This window comes from Macrotis lagotis, unplaced genomic scaffold (genome assembly GCF_037893015.1).
Source record: "Macrotis lagotis isolate mMagLag1 unplaced genomic scaffold, bilby.v1.9.chrom.fasta BILBYCTG124, whole genome shotgun sequence".
Taxonomy (NCBI): domain Eukaryota; kingdom Metazoa; phylum Chordata; class Mammalia; order Peramelemorphia; family Peramelidae; genus Macrotis; species Macrotis lagotis.
In genome coordinates, this window is record NW_027422031.1 from 155,254 (window position 1) to 175,109 (window position 19,856).

General features: G+C 35.9%; 1 protein-coding gene across 1 annotated transcript; it reads left to right on the plus strand.

Annotated features, from left to right (window-relative positions):
* The first annotated feature begins 15,125 nt into the window (after nt 1–15,125).
* On the plus strand, nt 15,126–18,290 carry LOC141504118 (BTB/POZ domain-containing protein KCTD9-like). The gene is made up of 2 exons (XM_074208953.1): nt 15,126–16,195; nt 18,174–18,290. The coding sequence occupies exons 1-2, from the start codon at nt 15,143–15,145 to the stop codon at nt 18,288–18,290; spliced, it is 1,170 nt and encodes a 389-aa protein (XP_074065054.1). The 5' UTR covers nt 15,126–15,142.
* The last annotated feature ends 1,566 nt before the right edge of the window (nt 18,291–19,856 follow it).

A 19,856-nucleotide genomic window follows, 5' to 3' on the forward strand; every position in this document is an offset into this window, starting at 1 on the left:
GTACATTATGTTAATCTAACATGTATTTCTGTCTAAATGCTGGTTCTTCCAATAGATATTACTAAGTCTTATTTTATATTGCTTATCCAAAATTACTTTATCATCCTCTAATTGAGGTTTATAAGAATGTTAACCTCTTCCCTCTATCAATTTATACCTAGACAGATTCTGTATATTTCACATAACCTGTTTCCCCTGATTGCAAATGCAAGCTTGGAAGTTTAGTTTTCACAGCTGTACCATGGTGAGGAAGGAGGAAACGAACTCATCATCCCAGAATAGGAGACAATAAATCCACATTCTTATCAGCTTTTCTTACAATAGAACAAACCTTGTAAACAAGATAAAGAAAATATAAGTCAAATTAATGAAACCTTAATGTACCATCTAACCTGACTGGTTGGGAGCCAATATTATTACAATCTTTTGTGAAAATTCTAAAAAGAAAGTTTCCGCATTGTGCTATTTATTGATATTTTTAATACCATCCACCCATGGGTTCAGTAAGATACTAGAGAATAAAACTTCATGTATAAAACTAAATTTTGTTTTTTCTTTTGTAGCCTAAGAAAATTATAATTAACAATAATGGTACTATTGCGAATTTGGGAGGGAATTTTGAGGGGGCACAGGGCCTCTGGTTGGACTCAGATATGCTTCCTGGAAGGAAAGAGTTCTGTAACTTTTAAATTCTCAATTTTATTCTGAACCAGTACTTTATTTTTCAAAGATTTTATTTATTTTGTTTTAAAGTTTTCCCCAATTCTTCCTTTGGTCGCCCCAACCCCCAGAGAAGGCATTCTGTTAGTCTTTACATTGGTTCCATGTTATACATTCATCTCAGTAGAAGGTGATGACAGAGAAATCATATCCTTAAGGAAGAAAAATAAAGTATGAGATAGTAAAATTACATATTAAGATAGCGGGTTTTTTTTTTCTAATTTGAAGGTAATAGTCTTTGGTCTTTGTTCAAAGTCCATAATTATTTCTCTGGATACAGATAGTATTCTCCTTTGCAGGTAACCCAAAATTGTCCCTGCTTGTTGCACTGATGGAATGAGCAAGTCCCTAAAGGTTGATCATCACCCTCATTAAACCAATACTTTAAGTTAACATATGATCACTTCAGGTCCATTTAGGAAAATAGAGCAGGCTTTTCCTCCCATATGCTGGTCAAAAGAAATATTGCAGCAGATGGAAAAGGTTAGGACAAAAAATGTTAATGCAGAGAAGTCTTCAATCAATCTCAAACAAATCCTGATATCATTTTCCAACCCATTCAAACCATATTTTTATTCAATTTTAGGATGTCACAACTCAGTCACTGTGAAAAGAGTCATAAAAGGAGTCAAATGGCAACATTCAGTGAAAATAGGAATTCAGACTTGTTCATCTATCAAATGATCTATTTCATTCTTAATCCTGTCTCAGGAGTACAGATATAGATTAAGACTAAATAGAATGGTTCATGAATGGCTGTTATGAAGTCATTTGCATTAGATTCAGAAAACCTGTAAGGAACAAGTAACTAACCAAAACTCTGAACAGCCATTAGTGAAAAAAGAGGATTCTTTCTTGTAAAATTCTTAAGAATGGGTGATGCCAAAAGTGGGCAAACCTGGGGCACAAAATCATACACTTTTATGCCATGTATAGAGAAAGGAGTCCCACCCTTGTCCCCAAGTGACTGGTTATTTTAGATATCAAAGGACTATCCTAATTGCACAATTGTCTCCCCATGTGGGTGCCCATTATTTATGTAACCTCCCCTGCTGCAATAATTTGGTGACCCATGCCTTAAGGTGTATAACATGGTTATGTCAATATGACACCAAGACTGCCCTCAATTTATTTATTAATTCAACCCGCATTCTAATTGTATGGTTTCTTGCTTTACTGTTGTAAGTTTATCTAACTTCTCTATAGAGACAGATTCCTTTTTTCATAGTTAGCTATAAATATGTTTCTTCTACATCCTGTAAATCCATATACCCCCTAATTAGTTGTAAATTAACTTGTTCTATATCTTTCAAATCCAGATCACTCACTTCATGGCCTCTGTTTATACATCAATCCACTTTATAGTCTTTTCTTCATCCTCCCTAAATATTTATCTGTAAGATAGGGTCTACTCTCCTCAATTTCTCCTTACTAATGTAGACATGAATACTAATCTTTATTACATTCCCTTAGGTCTATAGCTTTCAATTTAACTCTGAAACTGATAATCCATGCCTTGAACAAATTCTGGCTAAGTTATGAATTATTTGAATTGTATGAATTGCAGGAAAAAATAATGTTCTGAAACATACAAAATATCTTATGAACATATCTTTCCCCTATAATTGAATGTGGTAACATTCTACTTGCTGTAATTATTTTTGATATTTTTACAAAAGATAATAAATATATTTAAAATTTAGTGTCCAATATAGTATATTCTGTTAATCTAATTTGAATTTCTATCTAACTGCTAGTTATTCCAATAGTTATTACTAAGTCTTATTTTATATTGCTAATCAAAAATTCTTTTATCATCCTCTAATTGAGGTTTATAAGAATGTTAACCTCTTCCCTCTATCAATTTGTATCTGAAGACAGACCTGTATGTTTTACATAACCTGTTTCCCTTGATTGCATATGCAAGCTTGCAAGTTTAGCTTTCACAACTGTATCTTGCTGTGGAAGCAAGAACTAATCTTGCTATCCCAGAAGAGGGGACAATAAATCCATATTCATATTAGTTTTACTTACAAGACGACAAACCATGTAAACAAGATAAAGAAAACATAAGTCAAATTAGTGAAACCTCTATGCACCATCTAACCTGACTGGTTGGAAGTGAATATTTTACAATCTTTTGTGAAATTTCCATAAACATTGTTTCTTCATTAAGCTGTTTATTCAAATTTTTAATACTGTCCACCCATGGGTTCAGTAAGATACTAGAGAATAAAATTTTCAAGTATAAAACTAACTTTTTGTTTTTTCATTTTTAGCCTAAGAAAATTATCATTAACAATAATGGTGCCATTGTGAACTCAGATGGGAATTTTGAGGATGCACAGGGCCTCTGTTTGGACTCAGACATGCTTCCTGGAAGGAAAGAGTTCTGTAACTTTTAAATTCCAAGTTTTAACCTGAATTAATTCTTTATTGAAAGATGTTATCTATTTTGTTTTAAAATTTTTCCCTCATTCTTGCTTACCTCCCCCCACCCCCCACAGAAGGCATTCTGTTAGTCTTTACATTGGTTCCATGTTATACACTGATCTCAGTTGAAGTGGATGACAGAGAAATCATATTCTTTTTTTTAGGTTTTTTGCAAGGCAAATGGTGTGAAGTGGTTTGCCCAAGGCCACACAGCTAGGTAATTATTAAGTGTCTGAGACTTGATTTGAACCCTAGTACTCCTGACTCCAAGGCTGGTGCTTTGTCCATTATACCACCTAGCCAAACATGAAATCATATTCTTAAGGAAGAAAAATAAAGTATGAGATGGTAAAATTAGATAATAGGATAATGATATTTTTTCTAACATGAAAGGAATAGCTTTGGTCTTTGTTCAAAGTCCATAAATCTTTCTCCGTATATAGATAGTATTCTCCATTACAGATAACCCAAAATTTTCCCTGGTTGTTGCAGTGATGGAATGAGTAAGTCCATCAAGGCTGATGATCACCCCCATTGAACCAATACTTTAAGTTAACTTATGTGGGTATAGACAATTTTGACTTGAAAATGAAATAACCTTTTTTCCCTGGAGAACACCACAAAAAGGGATTCCTAGAGAATCTAGGCAGATTTTGAACCTTCCACAGTAAAAAAAAAAAGGTTTGTCTGAAGTTCTTAATTTTCAAATCAAATTGCTCTAGTTTTCTATTGATTTCTTTGATATTGAAGTTTCACTGGGAGATTTTTTACCTCTGGTTTGGGGAATTAACACAGATTGGCAAGAAATGCCTAATGTTTTTTAAGTGGTCAGTGGATGATGAGGACATATTCCTAGATCTAAGTGAGGCATTTTTTTTGGCGAAGTGGTCTAGTGGTTAATCTTCTGGCACTTTTTGTTGAAGTGCAAGGAATTTTTGTGGCACCCCTGTCTTATGTCCAGTGTCTATTATATGATCTTCTTTTTGTTTGTTTCATGTTTAATGTGTTTTCCTGTTTTTTGGAGTTTTTGCTGATTACTTAATTTTTGTATCTGATCATGGAAAAATCCAAACTTAGGATTAGAGATCCAGTAGAAAGGACAGCTGTTTTTTATATGACTAAGCATTATGACTCTAGTGCATTTTTTCAGGATTGGCATAAACTAAGAAAAGATAACTCTAAATTTCGTTGGTCCAGAAGGGGATCTTTTGAAAGAGTTAAATTGAACTAACTTAAATCAAAATTAATTTTAAAAATTAAAAAAGGCTCCTGAAAAGGAATGGGAATGTTTCCAAAAGTGGTTTAGTGAGATAGTATAAAGAGAAAACAAAGCTGAAATTTCTTCACTTAGTGCTTGTAAAAAGGTTTCCTCTCCCTCAACAACCCCACCACCACATTTTATCAAAAAAACTTCTCCTTCTGCTTCAGTTTGTTGTTCTCCTCTTGTCTCTTTTTAAGCCTCTTCCTCTACTGAGCCACCAGAGCTTCCAGACCTCACACTTTTCCCTTCTTCAAAATCTTCATCTTTTCTACTTCCTTCAGTTTTTGTTTCTCCCCCTAATTCAACATCCTCAATGCCTTCTAATCCTCAGTATTCTGGTTTTAATAGATCCATCCTGGTTGCAAATCTGAGTCCTACTCTACATACCAGTAAAATCTCAAGGCCATCTGTTCTGATTATCTTATTCTCCCCGGTCTTAAAGAACCTTCTGCCTCTCTGTCTACTCCCTCTCCTCAAATCCATCCTTACTCATATTCACTCTTTCTTCTTGGACTTAGTCTTATTCAATTTCTGGTCCTCTGTGTTCTTCTGCTTCTCCTTTCTTTTCTCATGTACTTTTCTGCTCCTATTTGTTCTAGTCACTCTCTTGTTCCTCCTTTTTTCCCATCATCCTTAACCCAGTAATATTCCGTCTTCTCTTTGTCTTCTAAATTCTTCTCCTTCCTCTTTTGTTTCATCTCCTTCTTATCCCACAATATTAATTCCTCCATTACCTCTACTCTTTGTTCCTCAGTTTCTTCTTGTTGTCATCCTATTTCATCTCCCTATAACTGGTTGTTTTTCTCTTCAATTTAAGCTTATTTACTCTACTTACTCTCCTATTTCATCTTCTCCATATTCCACCATTTCCTCCCTTTCCTCCTCTTCAATCTTCTCTTCTCAGCATTCCATCTCCTCTTCCTATTTTCAGTGTATCTCATTGTTGTTTGCTCCTGCTTTTCTATTCCATCTCTTCTCATGTCTCTGCTCCCTCTCCTCCTTATCTTGCCCAGAGAGATTCTGTTTCTAATGAGGTTGCCCCAGCTCCAGATAAGTCAAAACACTGACCCTGTCCACATCTATGTTTGTAAGGTGAGAACTAGACTATGTTCTCTGATTTTTCTAACTTTGCATGAAGAAGGATAGGTTACATCTGATATTAAGCTTTATATTATTTCACAGGTTAAATTTAAGCCATGGCACCCACACCCCTCAAGATCCAGAAGGCTTTAGTGATCAATTTAAAATTGTTCTGTAATCCTATCACCCAGGTATCCCAGACAGTAAAAGGTTAACTAGAACCTTAGTTGGAAGAGGAGAGGCAAAGAACTGGTTCAGAAAGGCCAACATTAAAGCTACTTTTGAGGAGTTTCAGGAGACAGATTGGGTAGCTTACAGTCATTAGCAAAGGTACTACAATGATGTATGAGCTTTATGGGATTCTTTAATAGAGGCTATTCAATTTGTTTTTCACCTACCAGTGAATTATTCAAAACTCAAAAGTGTTATTCAAAAATAAGAAAAATCAATATTTTGATTTTTTGATCATCTAGTAGAGACTTTCAATGCAAATTCTCATCTACAGTGTGTTCAGGAAGGAAAAGGACAAACTCAGTTTCTCTCTTACATTAAGAATCTTCAGCATTTTCTGTTACAAAATATTAAAATTATCCTGTCATAATGACAAACTAAGCAACCCCAGTTCATAGTCGAAGTAGTTGCTCAGCTAGTATAGACCTTAGCAGCTCAGTTGGAAGAAGATCTCCAGGAACAACAAGAATTAGGTACTAAGGAAGAGAAAGTATGTACCATGCTACTTGGGCAGTTATCAGTTCCTATCCAAAATCCACCTGTCACTAGTAGCGATTCTGAGAACCAATAACAAGGGTTTGTCATTATTTCAAGAAATGAGGTCACTGGAAGAAATAGTATAAAGCCCTTGTCAAGCATCTAGAGTACCAAAAGAAAAGAAATGAAAAGGTCCTTCCCTACAGTGTTTATGAGGTTTTAAAACATCTGTTTCAGTTACTCTTGGACGAGGTCATTTTCATCTGTTGTCCTGACTGATTCTGCTTTGGTACCCAAACCTCACACTCTGTTATCTGTCATTCCTCCTTTTGTTGCCTCATAGACTGTGGTGTTCAGTGTCTATTTTTCCATTCCTGTTCATCGCAGTAGTCAATAAATTTTCACTTGCTCATGGGAAGGACAACAATGGACATGTCTTGTTTTTAAATGGACATGGACAGTCTTGTTTTTAAAAGTGATCTAGGAATAAGGTCAGGCTACTGCTTTTTCAACTCAATTGTTTTATTTGGAAAATCGACAATGCCTGGATTTTACCTCTTGTTTGTACCTTCATTGGTGATCGCCTTTGTTTTCAAGCAAGAGTGGTTGATGAAGACTCTTCCCTAGATCTTAGTGTAGCTTTTATTTTTTAATGTGAATATAATATTTCTTTTTCAATTATATACAATAGTATCATTCCTATCATTTTTGTACTATTTAGAATTTTATAATTTCCCCCAAACTCCCTTATCTCCCTCTACGCTCTCACAGAAGGTACTCTGATAATCTTTACATTGGATTCATGTTATACATTGATCAAAATTGGGTGTGTTGAGAGAAAAATAAAATCCTTGAGGATAAAATAAAATATAAAATATAGCAAAATTACATAGTACATAAGGCATCTTTTTTAAAAAAATTAAGGTAGTAGAGTTTGGTCTTTGTTTAAACTCCACAGTTCTTTCTTTGGATATAGATGGTATACTCCATTGTAGATATCTTCGAAGTATTCCTGGTTATTGTGCTGATGAAATGAGCAAGTCCACTAAGAATGATCTTCAATCCCATGCTGCTGTTAGGGTGTTCAGTGTTCTGGTTCTGCTCATATCACTCAGCATCACTTCATGGAAGTCTTTCAAGGCTTCTCTGAATTCCCTTACCTCCTGGTTTCCAATAGGACAATAGTGCTCTATAACACACATATATCACAATTTGTTCAGCCATTCACCAACTGATGGACATTCATACCATTTTAAATTCTTTACTACCACAAATGGAGTTGCTTTGAATATTTTTGTACAAGAATTGTTTTTACTTTTTTTCATGATCTCTTCAAGATATGAATCCAGTGTTCAACCTTGATGGACTTGCTCATTCCATCAGTGTAACAAACAGGGACAATCTTGGTCTGTCCTCCATAGAGAATACCATCTGTATCCAGATAACGAGCCATGGAGTTTGAACACATTTCAAGGACTATTTCCTTTGATTTAGAAAAAAAACAGATATATTATTGTCTGATCTTTTATCTCTTATACTTTTTTATTTCTTCCTTAAGGATGTGATTTCTTTCTCATCACACTCAATTGGGATCAATGTATAACATGGAAAAAAATAAAGACTGACAGATTGCTTTCCAGGAGTGGGGAGAGGGAAGTAAGATTGGGAGAAAATTTGTAATACTCAAAACTCAAAGTCTTTAAAAATAAAAAATACAGAAATGATATGAATCCAGTAGTGCTACTGCTGGATTAAAGGGTATGGCACATTTTTACTTCCCTTAAGGCATATTTTCACATTGCTCTTCAGAAAAGTTGGATCAGTTCAAAGTTCCACTAACTAAATATTAGTGTCCTATATTTCCCATATCCCTTCCAACATTGATTATTTTACTTTCTGGCCATATTGGCCAATCTGAGAAGTGGGAGATAGTACCTAAGAGATGATTTAATTTGCATTTCTTTAATCAGTAATGATTTAGAGCATTTTTTTCATATGCCTGAATAGCTTTGATTTTCTCATCTGTAAATTACCTTTACATACCATTTAACCATTCATCAATTGGGGAATGACTTGTTTTTTGTTTTTTGTTTTGATTTTATAAATTTGACTCAATCTTCTACATATATTTTAGAAATAAGTCCTTTGTCAGAAATACTATTTGTAAATATTGTTTCCTAGTTTGCTCTATTTGCTTTGATCTTGGTTACTGTGGTTTCTCTCTGCAAAAAGCTTTTTATTTAATGTAATCAAAATTATCTATTTTGTTTTTAATGATTCTCCAACTCATCCTTTGGACAGACACTGCTTCCCTTTCCATAGATCTGACAGGAAAACTATTACTTGATCTCCTAGTTTGCTAATAATATTGTCATTTTTTGTAAATCTTATATCAATTTTGATCTTTTCTTGGTGTAGCTTGTGAGATGTTGGTCTAATCCAAGTTTCTGCTATACTAACTTCCTATTTTCCCAACAGATTTTATCAAAGAGAGTTCTTATCACAGAAGTTGGAGTCTGTGGGTATATCACACAGCAGATTATTATAACCATTTCCTCTCTCTTTTGACCCAGTCTATTCCACTGATCCTCCACTCTATTTCTTAGCCAGTACAAGATAATTTTCATGACTCATGCTTTGGAGTGTAATTTTAGAAGAGATAAGGCTAGGCCACCTTCTTTTGCTATTTCTTTTTCATTAAATCCCTGGATATTCTTGTTTTTTTGTTTCTCCATGTGAATTTAGTTAAAATTTTTTCTAGTTCATTAAATAATTTTGGGGGTAAATTTGATTGGTAAGCCACGAATTAAGTATTTTACTTTAGAAACACTTGTCATTTTTCTTATATCAGTTTGGCTTATCCATGAGCAATAGATATTTGCCCCGCTATTTAAATATGATTTAATTTTTTTGGGGGGGGGTTAAATTTTTATTAAAGATATTATTTGAGTTTTACAATTTTCCCCCAATCTTGATTCCCTCCCCCCACCCCCACCCTACAGCTAGCACTCCATCAGTCTTTACTTTGTTTCCATGTTGTACCTTGATCCAAATTGGGTCCAATGAGAGAGAAATCATATCCTTAAAGAGAACAGAATTCTCAGAGGTAACCAGATCAAACAGTAAGACATGTAGGTTTTTTCCGAATTAAAAGGAATAGTCCTTGTACTTACTTCAAACTCCAGAGCTCCTTATCTGGATACAGATGGCACTCTCCTTTGCAGACAGCCAAAAATTTTTCCCAAATGTTGGCTGATGGAATGATCAAGTCCTTCAAGGTTGAATATCACTCTCATGTTGCTGTTAGGGTGTACAGTGTTTTTCTGGTTCTGCTCATCTCACTCAGCATCACTTCATGCATATCCCTCCAGGTTTCCCTGAAATCCCATCCCTCCTGGTTTCCAATAGAACAATAGTGTTCCATGACACAAATATACCACAGTTTGCTAAACCATTCCCAAATTGAAGGACATTTACTGGATTTCCAATTCTTTGCCACCACAAACAGGGCTGCTATAAATATTTTTGTACAAGTAATGTTTTTACTCTTTTTCCTAATCTCTTCAGGGTATAGACCCAGTAGTTGCATTGCTGGGTCAAAGGGTATGTACATTTTTGTTGCCCTTTGGGCATAGTTCCAAGTAGCTCTCCAGAAGGGTTGGATGAGTTCACAGCTCCTCCAACAGTCTAATAGTGTTCCAGATTTCCCACATCCCTTCCAACAATGATCATTATCCTTCCTGGTCATACTGGCCAATCTGAGAGGTGTGAGGTGGTTCCTCAGGGAAGCTTTAATTTGCATTTCTCTAATAATTAATGCAAATCTGATTTAATTTGAGTGAGAAGTGTTACATAGCTGTTTTCAAGGAGTTTCTGAGTCTGGCTTGGCACATGGACTCCTCAATATCTTACATTTTCCAAAGTTACTTAAAATGGGATTTCTCTTTGGAGCACTTGCTACAGCATCTTGCTAGTACTATATACAAATGCTGAGGATTTCTGTGAATTTTATTTTATAACCTGTGACTTTGCTAAAGTTGCTTATTGTTTCTAGGATGTTTTAAGATGATATTTTGGGATTCTCTAGGTTATACCAACATGTCATCTGCTAAGAGTGAAAGTTTTGCTTCTTCCTTCCCAATTCTAATTCCTTCAATTTCATTTTTTTTCTCTTATTGCTGAAGCTAACATTGCTAACAAAAATAAAATATAAGACAGTGGTGTTGATAATGGGCATCTTTGATCTTTTGAAGAAAGGCCTCTAGCTAATACCTTTTGCATGTATTTCTTATTGATGGTTTCAGACAGATACTGCTAATCATTCTAAGGAACATTCCATTTATTTCTACATTCATTAATGTTTTTAGTAGGAATGGATGTTGTATTTTGTCAAAGGCTTTTTCAGCATCTATTGAGATAATCGTATGGTATCTGTTAGGCTTGTTTTTGATGTAGTCAATTACACTAACTGCTTTCCCAATATTGAACCAAACCTTCAGTCCTGGGAAACATCCTACTTGGTCATTATCCGAGTGATAACTTGCTGTAATCACTTTGTTAAAATTTTATTGAAGATTTTGGCATCCATATTCATTAGTAAAATTAGTCTATAAATTTATTTCTCCATTTTGACTCTTCTAGGTTGAAGTGTCAGCACCATATTTGTGTCCCAGAAGGAGTTAGACAGAGTACTGGCTTAATTTATTTTTCCAAAGGGTATATATAGATTTGGAACCAATTTTTCCTTAAATGTTTGGCAGAATTCACTTGTGAATCCACCTGGTCCTGGAGATTTTTTTCATAGAGAGTTGAATAATGCCTTGTTGAATTTTGTTTTCTGAGTTAGTGTAATTTAGGTATTTAATTTCCTCTCAATTTAACCTGGGCAACTTATACTTTTGTGAATATTCATCCATTTCACTTAGATTATCCAATTTATTGGCATGCAGTAGGGCAAAATAATTCTGCATTGTTACTTTAATTTCTTCATCACTGGTGGTGAATTCACCTTTTTCATCTATGATATTAGCAATTTGATTTTCTTCTTTCTTTTATTAAGTCAAATTTATGAAAGGGTTATCAATTTTATTGTTCTTTTCATTAAACCAATTCTTGGTATTATTTATTAGTTCAATAGATTTCCTGCTTTAATTTTATTAATCTCTCCTTTAATTTTTAGAATTTCTAATTTGGTATTAACTGGGGGTTTTTAATTTGTTCTTTCTCTTATTTTTTAGTTGCATTAGTAGATTGGTTTTCTCTTTCTCTATTTTATTCATGTAAGCATTTAAAGATATAATATATCCAGAAAATACTGCCTTGCCTCTATCCCAGAAAATTGATATATTGTCTAGCTATTGTCATTATTTAGGATGAAATCAAAAATTCTTTCCATATTTTGTTATTTGATCTACTCATTCTTTAAAATGAGGTAATTTATTTTCCAATTAGTTTTAAGTCTATCTCTCCATGGCCCATTATTGCATGTATTTGTATTGCTTAATGATCTGAGAAGGAAGTATTCTCTATTACTATCTTTCTGCTTTTGATTATGAAGTTTTTATGCCCCAGTACACCATCAATTTTGTGTAGGTGCCATGTATTGTAGAAAAAAATTGGTGTATTCTTTCCTATTGTCATTCAGTTTTCTCCATAGTTTTATCATGTCTAGGTTGTATAATATTCTATCTAACCCCTTAAGTTCCCTCTTGTTTATTTTATAGTTGGGATTATCGAAATCAGAGAGAGGGATGTTGAGGTCTCTCATCAGTAGAGTATTGCTGTCTATGTCTTCAAGTAAGTCATTCAGTTTCTCCTCTAAAATATGGATGCTATACCACTTGGTGCATACATTATTTGGTATTGAAATTGCTTCATTGTCTATGGTACCTTTTAGGAGAATACAGTTTCCTTCCTTATCCCTTTTAATGAGATATATTTTAACAGTTGCTTTATCTGACATAAGGATTGCTATTTCTGCTTTTCTCACTTTGGTTGAAGCAAAATATATTTTTCTCCAACCTTTCACATTTACTCTCTCTCTCTCTATATATATATATATATATATCTATCTATCCACCGATTCCTTTCATTTTTTGGAAGAGAATGTTGTTCATTTGTCTTTTGCAGCTCCTTTTCAATAGGTCCATTCTAATTTTGAAGGACTTTTCCATGTGCCCAATTGCACTTTTCTTTTTCACTTTTCCAATTGTATTTTCCAAGCATTTGCTTCTTATTGCAAGGTGGTAATTTTTTCTTGAGTTTCTTTCCCCAATTTTGCCAATTGATTTTTAAACTTCTTCCAGATCTCATCTAAGACATCCATCTGGGCTGGAGACAAAATCCATATTCTGTTCAGAAGTTCTAGTACTCTCTGAGTTAGGATCTTTTGCTTCAAGGTCGCTTTTTATGGAACCCCATTTCTACTGGCTTTTCTTCATTTTCCTAAGATCCTGTGTGTGGCGAGGAGCTGTTCACAGACCTTTAATGTTGAAATGCCTAGAGGTTTTGCTCACTGGGACTAGTAACTTCAAGTGTGCCTGCCAGGAGGGGATGCTAGAAATTGGATCTTCGTTATCTGTGACCGACATTTGTGGCCCTCTCCCTTGCCTGGGGGAGGTGGAATGGAGCAGGGTCTGGATTATCCTAGCACAATGTAGACTGGGCCCTAGGATTATATAGTCAATCTCCTTATTCTTCTGAGATAGATCTGCTGCCCACACCTGAGCCTTGGGTGTGGGGGTGGGTCTTATTAATATGTATCTTCTGGGAAGAGTCACTTTCTCCCTAAGGAATAGGTGGAGGGGACTCAACTGGAAGCAATAAGGGACTCCACAGAAATTTCTGATCTCAAGACCCTGGTATTTCAGACCAACCAAACTGAGTATATCAATGTCTTGCTGAACTCTACAACTCTGCCACCTGCCGAGCTGGGACTCTCTCTCCAACCCCACTGGGGTTCTCCCACCCGCTGCTCATATAGTGAAAACTCCTGAGGGTGTTCTCAGTTTAGTCCTGGGCCTCACCCCATAGCTCCCACACTGTATCTCTGCCTTCTACCCCCAGCTCACCCATGCTCCCCTGAGACAGTTTGTTGGCAGATGTACTTCTAGCTTCTTTTTCTGAGTCTTTTGATCGAAATTCTGTTAAGAGGGATGATTCATATTATTTCTGAGGGAATGCCAGGAGACCTTAGGTCAGTGCTTGTCTTCTCTTTGTCATCTTAGTCCGAAGTCAGAGTAGCATTTCATTATTGAAAGGGCCAAAATCTAGATATTTCTGATATTTGTGATGAATATATGAGGCTGTCTCGTATTCTGTTGTATTTCTCTGTGTTGTGTTTTAGGGACCCTCTAGTGTGAAAGAAATATGAGTTTTCTCTGTAGATCAGGGGAATCTCTGGTTTGAGGTGCTCTGACTCAGTTAATATATTTTATAAGTATTTGGCTTAAATTGTGTGTTCTTTGTGGTAATGGCAGAATGTAGCTCTCAGCTATCTCTGCCTGGTCAGGGTTTCTGTCATGTCTCTGTGTTCTTACTGCCCAGTTTTCCTCTTCAATCTCCCTTTCCAAATTAGGTATTTTTCTTTACCAAAAACTCATAATTTGGCACCACAGGACCAATTCTCCTTAAAATAGTGGGGATTTTTTTGGTGGAGAAAAGGGTTCTATTTTTCTCCTCCTAACATTTTTTCAAGTGGTAATCTGATTGACGGCAAGGGTTTTGTTTACTAATTGACTAATTGAAATTTTATAATGTGTACATATATATTGTATCTAATGAAAATTAAAATTTACCCCAAAATTATTTTCTGACTGTCCTTTTTAGCATGTTTAAAAAATTAATAATATTAATTTAAATTAGAGATCTCTGTGTCTTGCTTCCCCCATCATATCCTCTCTAATCTGCACTGCCCTGCATCAGGGAACTGAGAATAGGTCACTGGGCTTTTTTTTTGAGTTTTGGAGAGCTAGATCAGAGCACCTAAAATCTCACAACACAAGATGCCAGTGCACAATTTTTGTTCCACTAAAAATTGCCTCTCTCTCTCCCCTATAAATAGACTTTGAATAATTAATGAAACCTTTCTGGCAGATTTCATTCCAAATGTTTGAGTTTGAAGGAATCTGAGCATGATGTAACAGTGCTAGCATGGTAAGTTTTCATAAAATATTCAAGTGTTGGTTTCAGAATAAAGAATGGAGGTTGAAGATATTATTCTAATATTAACTCTTTTTCAGTTAGAAACTGCAGCAAGAAAAATTTTATGTGTTATTTTTATTTGTTTTGTTAAATAATAGGAATGTTCAGAAAAGGAGTTAAGGACCTATAAGTCCAGATTTGATTTGATTAAATCCAAAATTTATGTCTGAAGGAAAAATTAACTGGACTACATAAAATTATGAAAAGTATTTAAGCAATAAAATAACCACTAAATTAGATAAGCATTTATGGAATGATTTAATATTAAGTAATTTTCAAGATTAATTGTATATCAGTAATAGTATAACAAAATATGATTATACAATGCAGAAAATTTTTTGACAAATATAACATCCATAAATTTTAAAAATCCTCAGAGCTTCCAGAATAAATGAAGCTTTTCATCAAATAGAAAGTAGTATTTACCTAAAAGCAAGAAGCAGCATTATCTATAGTGGAGATTATTTAGGACTCCTTTCAGAAAGTTCATCAATGAAGCTAGAATATCTATAGACACCATTAGAACTTAATATGTAATCTAAATATATATTGAAATAACATAAGAACAAATAATTGAAAGTATTAGAATATAAAACATTGCTTAAGAAAAAATGAGAGACATATGGAATAAGATATAAAGGTAGAAAAATTGCATTTAAAACAACTGCAGCGGTGGGTGGCGGGGGCGCGTGGGACGGCGGGGTGGCCGCTCCCTCGGGCCCCGACGCGGGCAGCGCCATGCGCCGGGTCACCCTGTTCCTGAACGGCAGCCCCAAGTACGGCAAGGTGGTTGCTGTGTATGGAACTTTATCAGACTTGCTTTCTGTGGCCAGCAACAAACTGGGAATCAAAGCAACAAGTGTGTATAATGGAAAAGGTGGACTGTTTGATGATATTGCTTTGATCAGAGATGATGATGTTCTTTTTGTATGTGAAGGAGAACCATTTATTGATCCTCAGACAGATTTGAAACTCCCTGAGGGACCAACGGGAGCTCACACAGACTGGCTAACCCTCAATGTCGGGGGACTATACTTTACAACCACACAGAGCACTTTAGTGAATAAAGAACCTGACAGTATGCTGGCCCACATGTTTAAGGACAAAGGTGCTTGGGGAAATAAACAGGATCACAGAGGCGCTTTCCTGATTGAAGGAAGTCCTGAGTATTTTGAACCTATTCTGAACTACCTACGTCATGGACAGCTCATTGTAAATGATGGCATTAATTTATTGGGTGTGTTAGAAGAGGCCAGATTTTTTGGTATTGACTCTCTGATTGAACATCTTGAAGTGGCAATAAAGAATTCTCAACCACCAGAAGAACATTCTCCAATATCTCGAAAGGAGTTTGTTCGATTTCTGCTCGCCACTCCAACCAAATCAGAATTGCGTTGCCAGGATCTAAACTTCAGTGGTGTTGATCTTTCTCGTTTGGACCTTCGATACATAAATTTCAAAATGTCCAATTTATGTCGCTGCAATCTTGCGCATGCTAATCTCTGCCGCGCAAATCCTGAAGGAGCTGATCTCTCCGGATTAGTGCTTGATTGCGCAAATCTCCAGGGGGTGAAAATGCTTTGCTCTAATGCAGAAGGAGCATCTTTAAAATTGTGTAACTTTGAGGATCCTTCAGGCCTTAAAGCCAACTTGGAAGGTACTAATTTGAAAGGTGTGTATATGGAGGGAAGTCAGATGACAGGGATTAACCTTCGTGTTGCTACATTAAAAAATGCAAAATTGAAAAACTGTAACCTTCGAGGAGCAACTCTGGCAGGGACAGATTTAGAGGTGAGTTGGTCTGGAATGTTTGCTGTCCCGTTATTGAACAAGAGAACTGTGTGGTATGTAGCTTCAAGTAATTTGCTGGCACAACCAGAAGGAAAATGATCATTTCAGTTGAATTTGGGTTTGTTTTTTTTTAGTAAAAAAAAAATTGTTTCATATTACCTACATTTTGAATATGTCCTTTCTCTTTCCTTTTCCCCTTCCGGGTTTAACATCGGATTCCTGATACATCTCTGGTCATTCGTTTTCATAGCCAGACTTGACCCCAGCAAACAACCTGAATTCTTATCTTTAATCAACCATCTTGAAACTCTGCTGTGCTTCTCTATTTTGATGGTAGTGACATTGTCGGTGTGTCATTTAAGCACCAGGATTCAAGTGTTAACTAAGCCTGGCTTGGACAGATCCAGAGAGAGACTGACAGCTAAGCTTTGTTTGGCTTTTATGAGAGTCCTGATCAGTTGATGAATGATGGGTGCTTGATATCATTCACAGTTTAAAAAGATACCTGGGTTCATGGAGATGTTCTCATAGTAACATAGGCCAGGAGTGTGGCTCCCTCATTTCCTACTGCCCCAAGGTATTGGGTATCTCAGATCCTTGTGATGTAGATGTCCACAGACATTGTCTGATCTGGTGGCTCATGAGGGTGATAGCCACAGGGAGGCCTTCCTTTACTGTATCAGAGGTTCTTCACCTGGGAACCATAAACTTGGATGTGGAAAAAAAGTAGCCTCTTCATTTCAATAAAATGAATTTCCTTTGTAATCTCAAGTTACTTTATACATATAAAAACACTGATTTGGGCAGCTGGGTGGGATAGAGCACCAATCCTGGAGTTCAGAAGATGTGAGTTCAAATTCAGCCTCAGACACTTGCCACTTACTGTCTGTGTGACTTTGGGCAAGTCACTTTACCCTGATTGCCTCCCATTCAGGGCCATCTCCAATCTTCCTGATTCAGATCTGTCCATTGGACCCAGATGGTTCTAGAGGAAAAAGTGAGGCTGGTGACTTAGCACAGTCCCCCCTCACCCAAATCTAATTCATGTGCTTCTCATGGCATTAACTCCTTGATGTTGTGGTCTTCTTTTAGAATGAAGGACAAGAGGGCAGGTAGGTGGTGCAGTGGATAGAGTTCAGTCCCTGGAGTTGGGAGGACCTGAGTTCTAATTTGGTTTCAGAAACTTAATAATTACCTAGCCATGTGACCTTGGGCAAGTCACCTAGTCCCATTGCCCTAAAAAATAAAAATAAAAAAAAAGAATACTGAGAATGAAGGACAAGCAGTAAGACTAATCATAACCAAAAAAAATTGTTTAGGGGTTTGCAGTTAAATTAAAGGAATGTATCACAATTTTACTTTTAAATAAGCTTTAAATGTCCAAACTCTTTCTCTTTCACCATTGTGGATCCCTGTGATAAAGAACTACAGCCTCAACCAGAGTTAGCAGGAGCCACAGTTTGAAGTTCAGGTGGAAATCAAGTCTACTGACTAACTTGGCTCTGGGCTTTGGGAGAGAGGGTGAGAGAGTATTTACTATTAGGTTAGAGTGGATGTTTATTTCCCAAAATATGGAAAGAATATTGGAGTAAGAAGCAAATTGGGGACAGCCAAGTGGATAAGTGCATAGAGCAGCAGCCCTGGAGTCAAAAGTTCACATCTGACCTGAGACATTTAATATAATTACCTAGCCACTTGCAAAAATCAAAACAAAAAAGAAGCAAGAGTGGTATGCAAGTCCTGGTTTGGGTACATGCTTTGTTCCTTGGACTACTCATTGCTTCCCTGGAGCACCTGCTTTAGTGCCTTTATTTGTGAAAGGAGAATCATGATATTGGCTTAACTACATCTTGAGGCTTTGTAACCTATAAGATGTAAGATGAAAGCTGCTCTCTATTTTGTGGAAATTGTAATAATAGCAACTAAAGTTTCATCTGTTTTCTTCAGATTTTCATTGGTTTTTGTGGTTTCCTTGTAGAATTGTGATCTTTCAGGCTGTGATCTCCAAGAAGCCAACTTGAGAGGCTCCAATGTCAAGGGCGCCATCTTTGAAGAGATGCTGAGCCCCCTGCACATGTCCCAGAGTGTCAGATAAGAGGGGGCTGGAAGCTAGGTGACTTCTTCCAAACAAGAGGAGATGCAAAGTGTTTTCCTTGTGACACATTTTCTCCATCTGCTCAGCTGTCTAGAAGAAATATTACTGTAAAAGAATTACAAAGCAGACAATAATGTATATTCTCAGTAGTGCCTAAGGAAAAAAAAAATCTTCACTTTTTTTCCCCTCAAGTTGTAAAGAGGAAGCATTTACTTAATAGCTGAATGGAAATTAGATTTTATTGCTGCCTTTCGAATGGACTGGGAGACATGGCCTGGCCTAATAATCAGGAATAGTATATAATAGTATATTTGCTTTGAAATCGGCATGTTATGGAAATACCATCTGGGTTTGAAATTCATTGAGGATTTTAACTTATGAAAAGCACAATATATGCAATTATTTATTGAATCTCTAGATGCAATATGGATATTTAAACTGTTAAAGTTTGTGCAATTGAGGGGGGAGTTATTGAGGTTACAGCTAGCTTTAGGTTCGCTACTGTTACTTTGATTGCCTGTAGAAATTATCAGAATATATGAATGTGGTGGAGCAGAGCTCCCCAAGTCTCTCTTTTCAGGTACATTTTCCATAATGTTTAGTTTTTTTTGAGCAACACAACAGCTAATCTAAAGAAATTCTCAGTTCTAACTGAGGTGGGAGTGGGGGGGTAGTTAGATGGGAAGATTCATTATATATCTTTGAATTCAGGTGATGGTATGGAGTAGAGACAGCTTTTACAATGTGCCAGAACCTAAGTCAAAATACAGAAATAAGAATTTCTTTTCTCAGAGGGGTATTAGCTGGTAGCTCCAATATAACTGGGTGGTCCTGGTTGAATAGGATTTTTACTCCAGGCAAATTCCCCTCATCCCCAAAGCAGAAGTTAAGTGATGATCCCCAGACCCAGTAATTCTAGCTCTCCCAAGACCGGGTGGAGGGCCTGTTCTTGAGATTCAGAAGGAAAGTCTCCTCAGCCGTGGGCAATAAACTATTGGACAGGTTTGCCTCCTGGAAGAGAAAGGACTTGGGTTCAATATTTATGTTGTCTAGTCTTTTCTACATATGCAAAGCTTTCCTAAATGATAAAGACCATGTGCATAAAGAGAGGAGAACTGGATCTCTCTAGCTGAGGCAAAGCAACTTCAAAAATGAATTATTTTCTTTGATTTATCATTTTTATTAAGACAGAGAAGTAGAATATTGTATTGAAAGAAATCTATTTTCATAATCAGTATGTGTATAAATTATATTTAAATAATTCATTTTATTGTTGTATTATATTTTCAGTAATTATAGAATGCATCATTCATTCACTTAAAGGCACCTCTTTAAACATGACTTAAAACTGCAGAAGACTCTAAACCTGGTATATTCAGAAAATGCAGATTTCAAGTCTAATGTAAAGTGTATTAATAAAAAAAGCAATCTGAAAAAAAATAATAAAAAATAACAGCAGATGCAATAAAAATGCTTGGGAAACTGCTTATCCAGATGGAGATAAAGTAACTAAAGCAAAGGAAGTGAGGAATGTCATTTTTGAGAAACCAAGTTAAGAATTTCAAA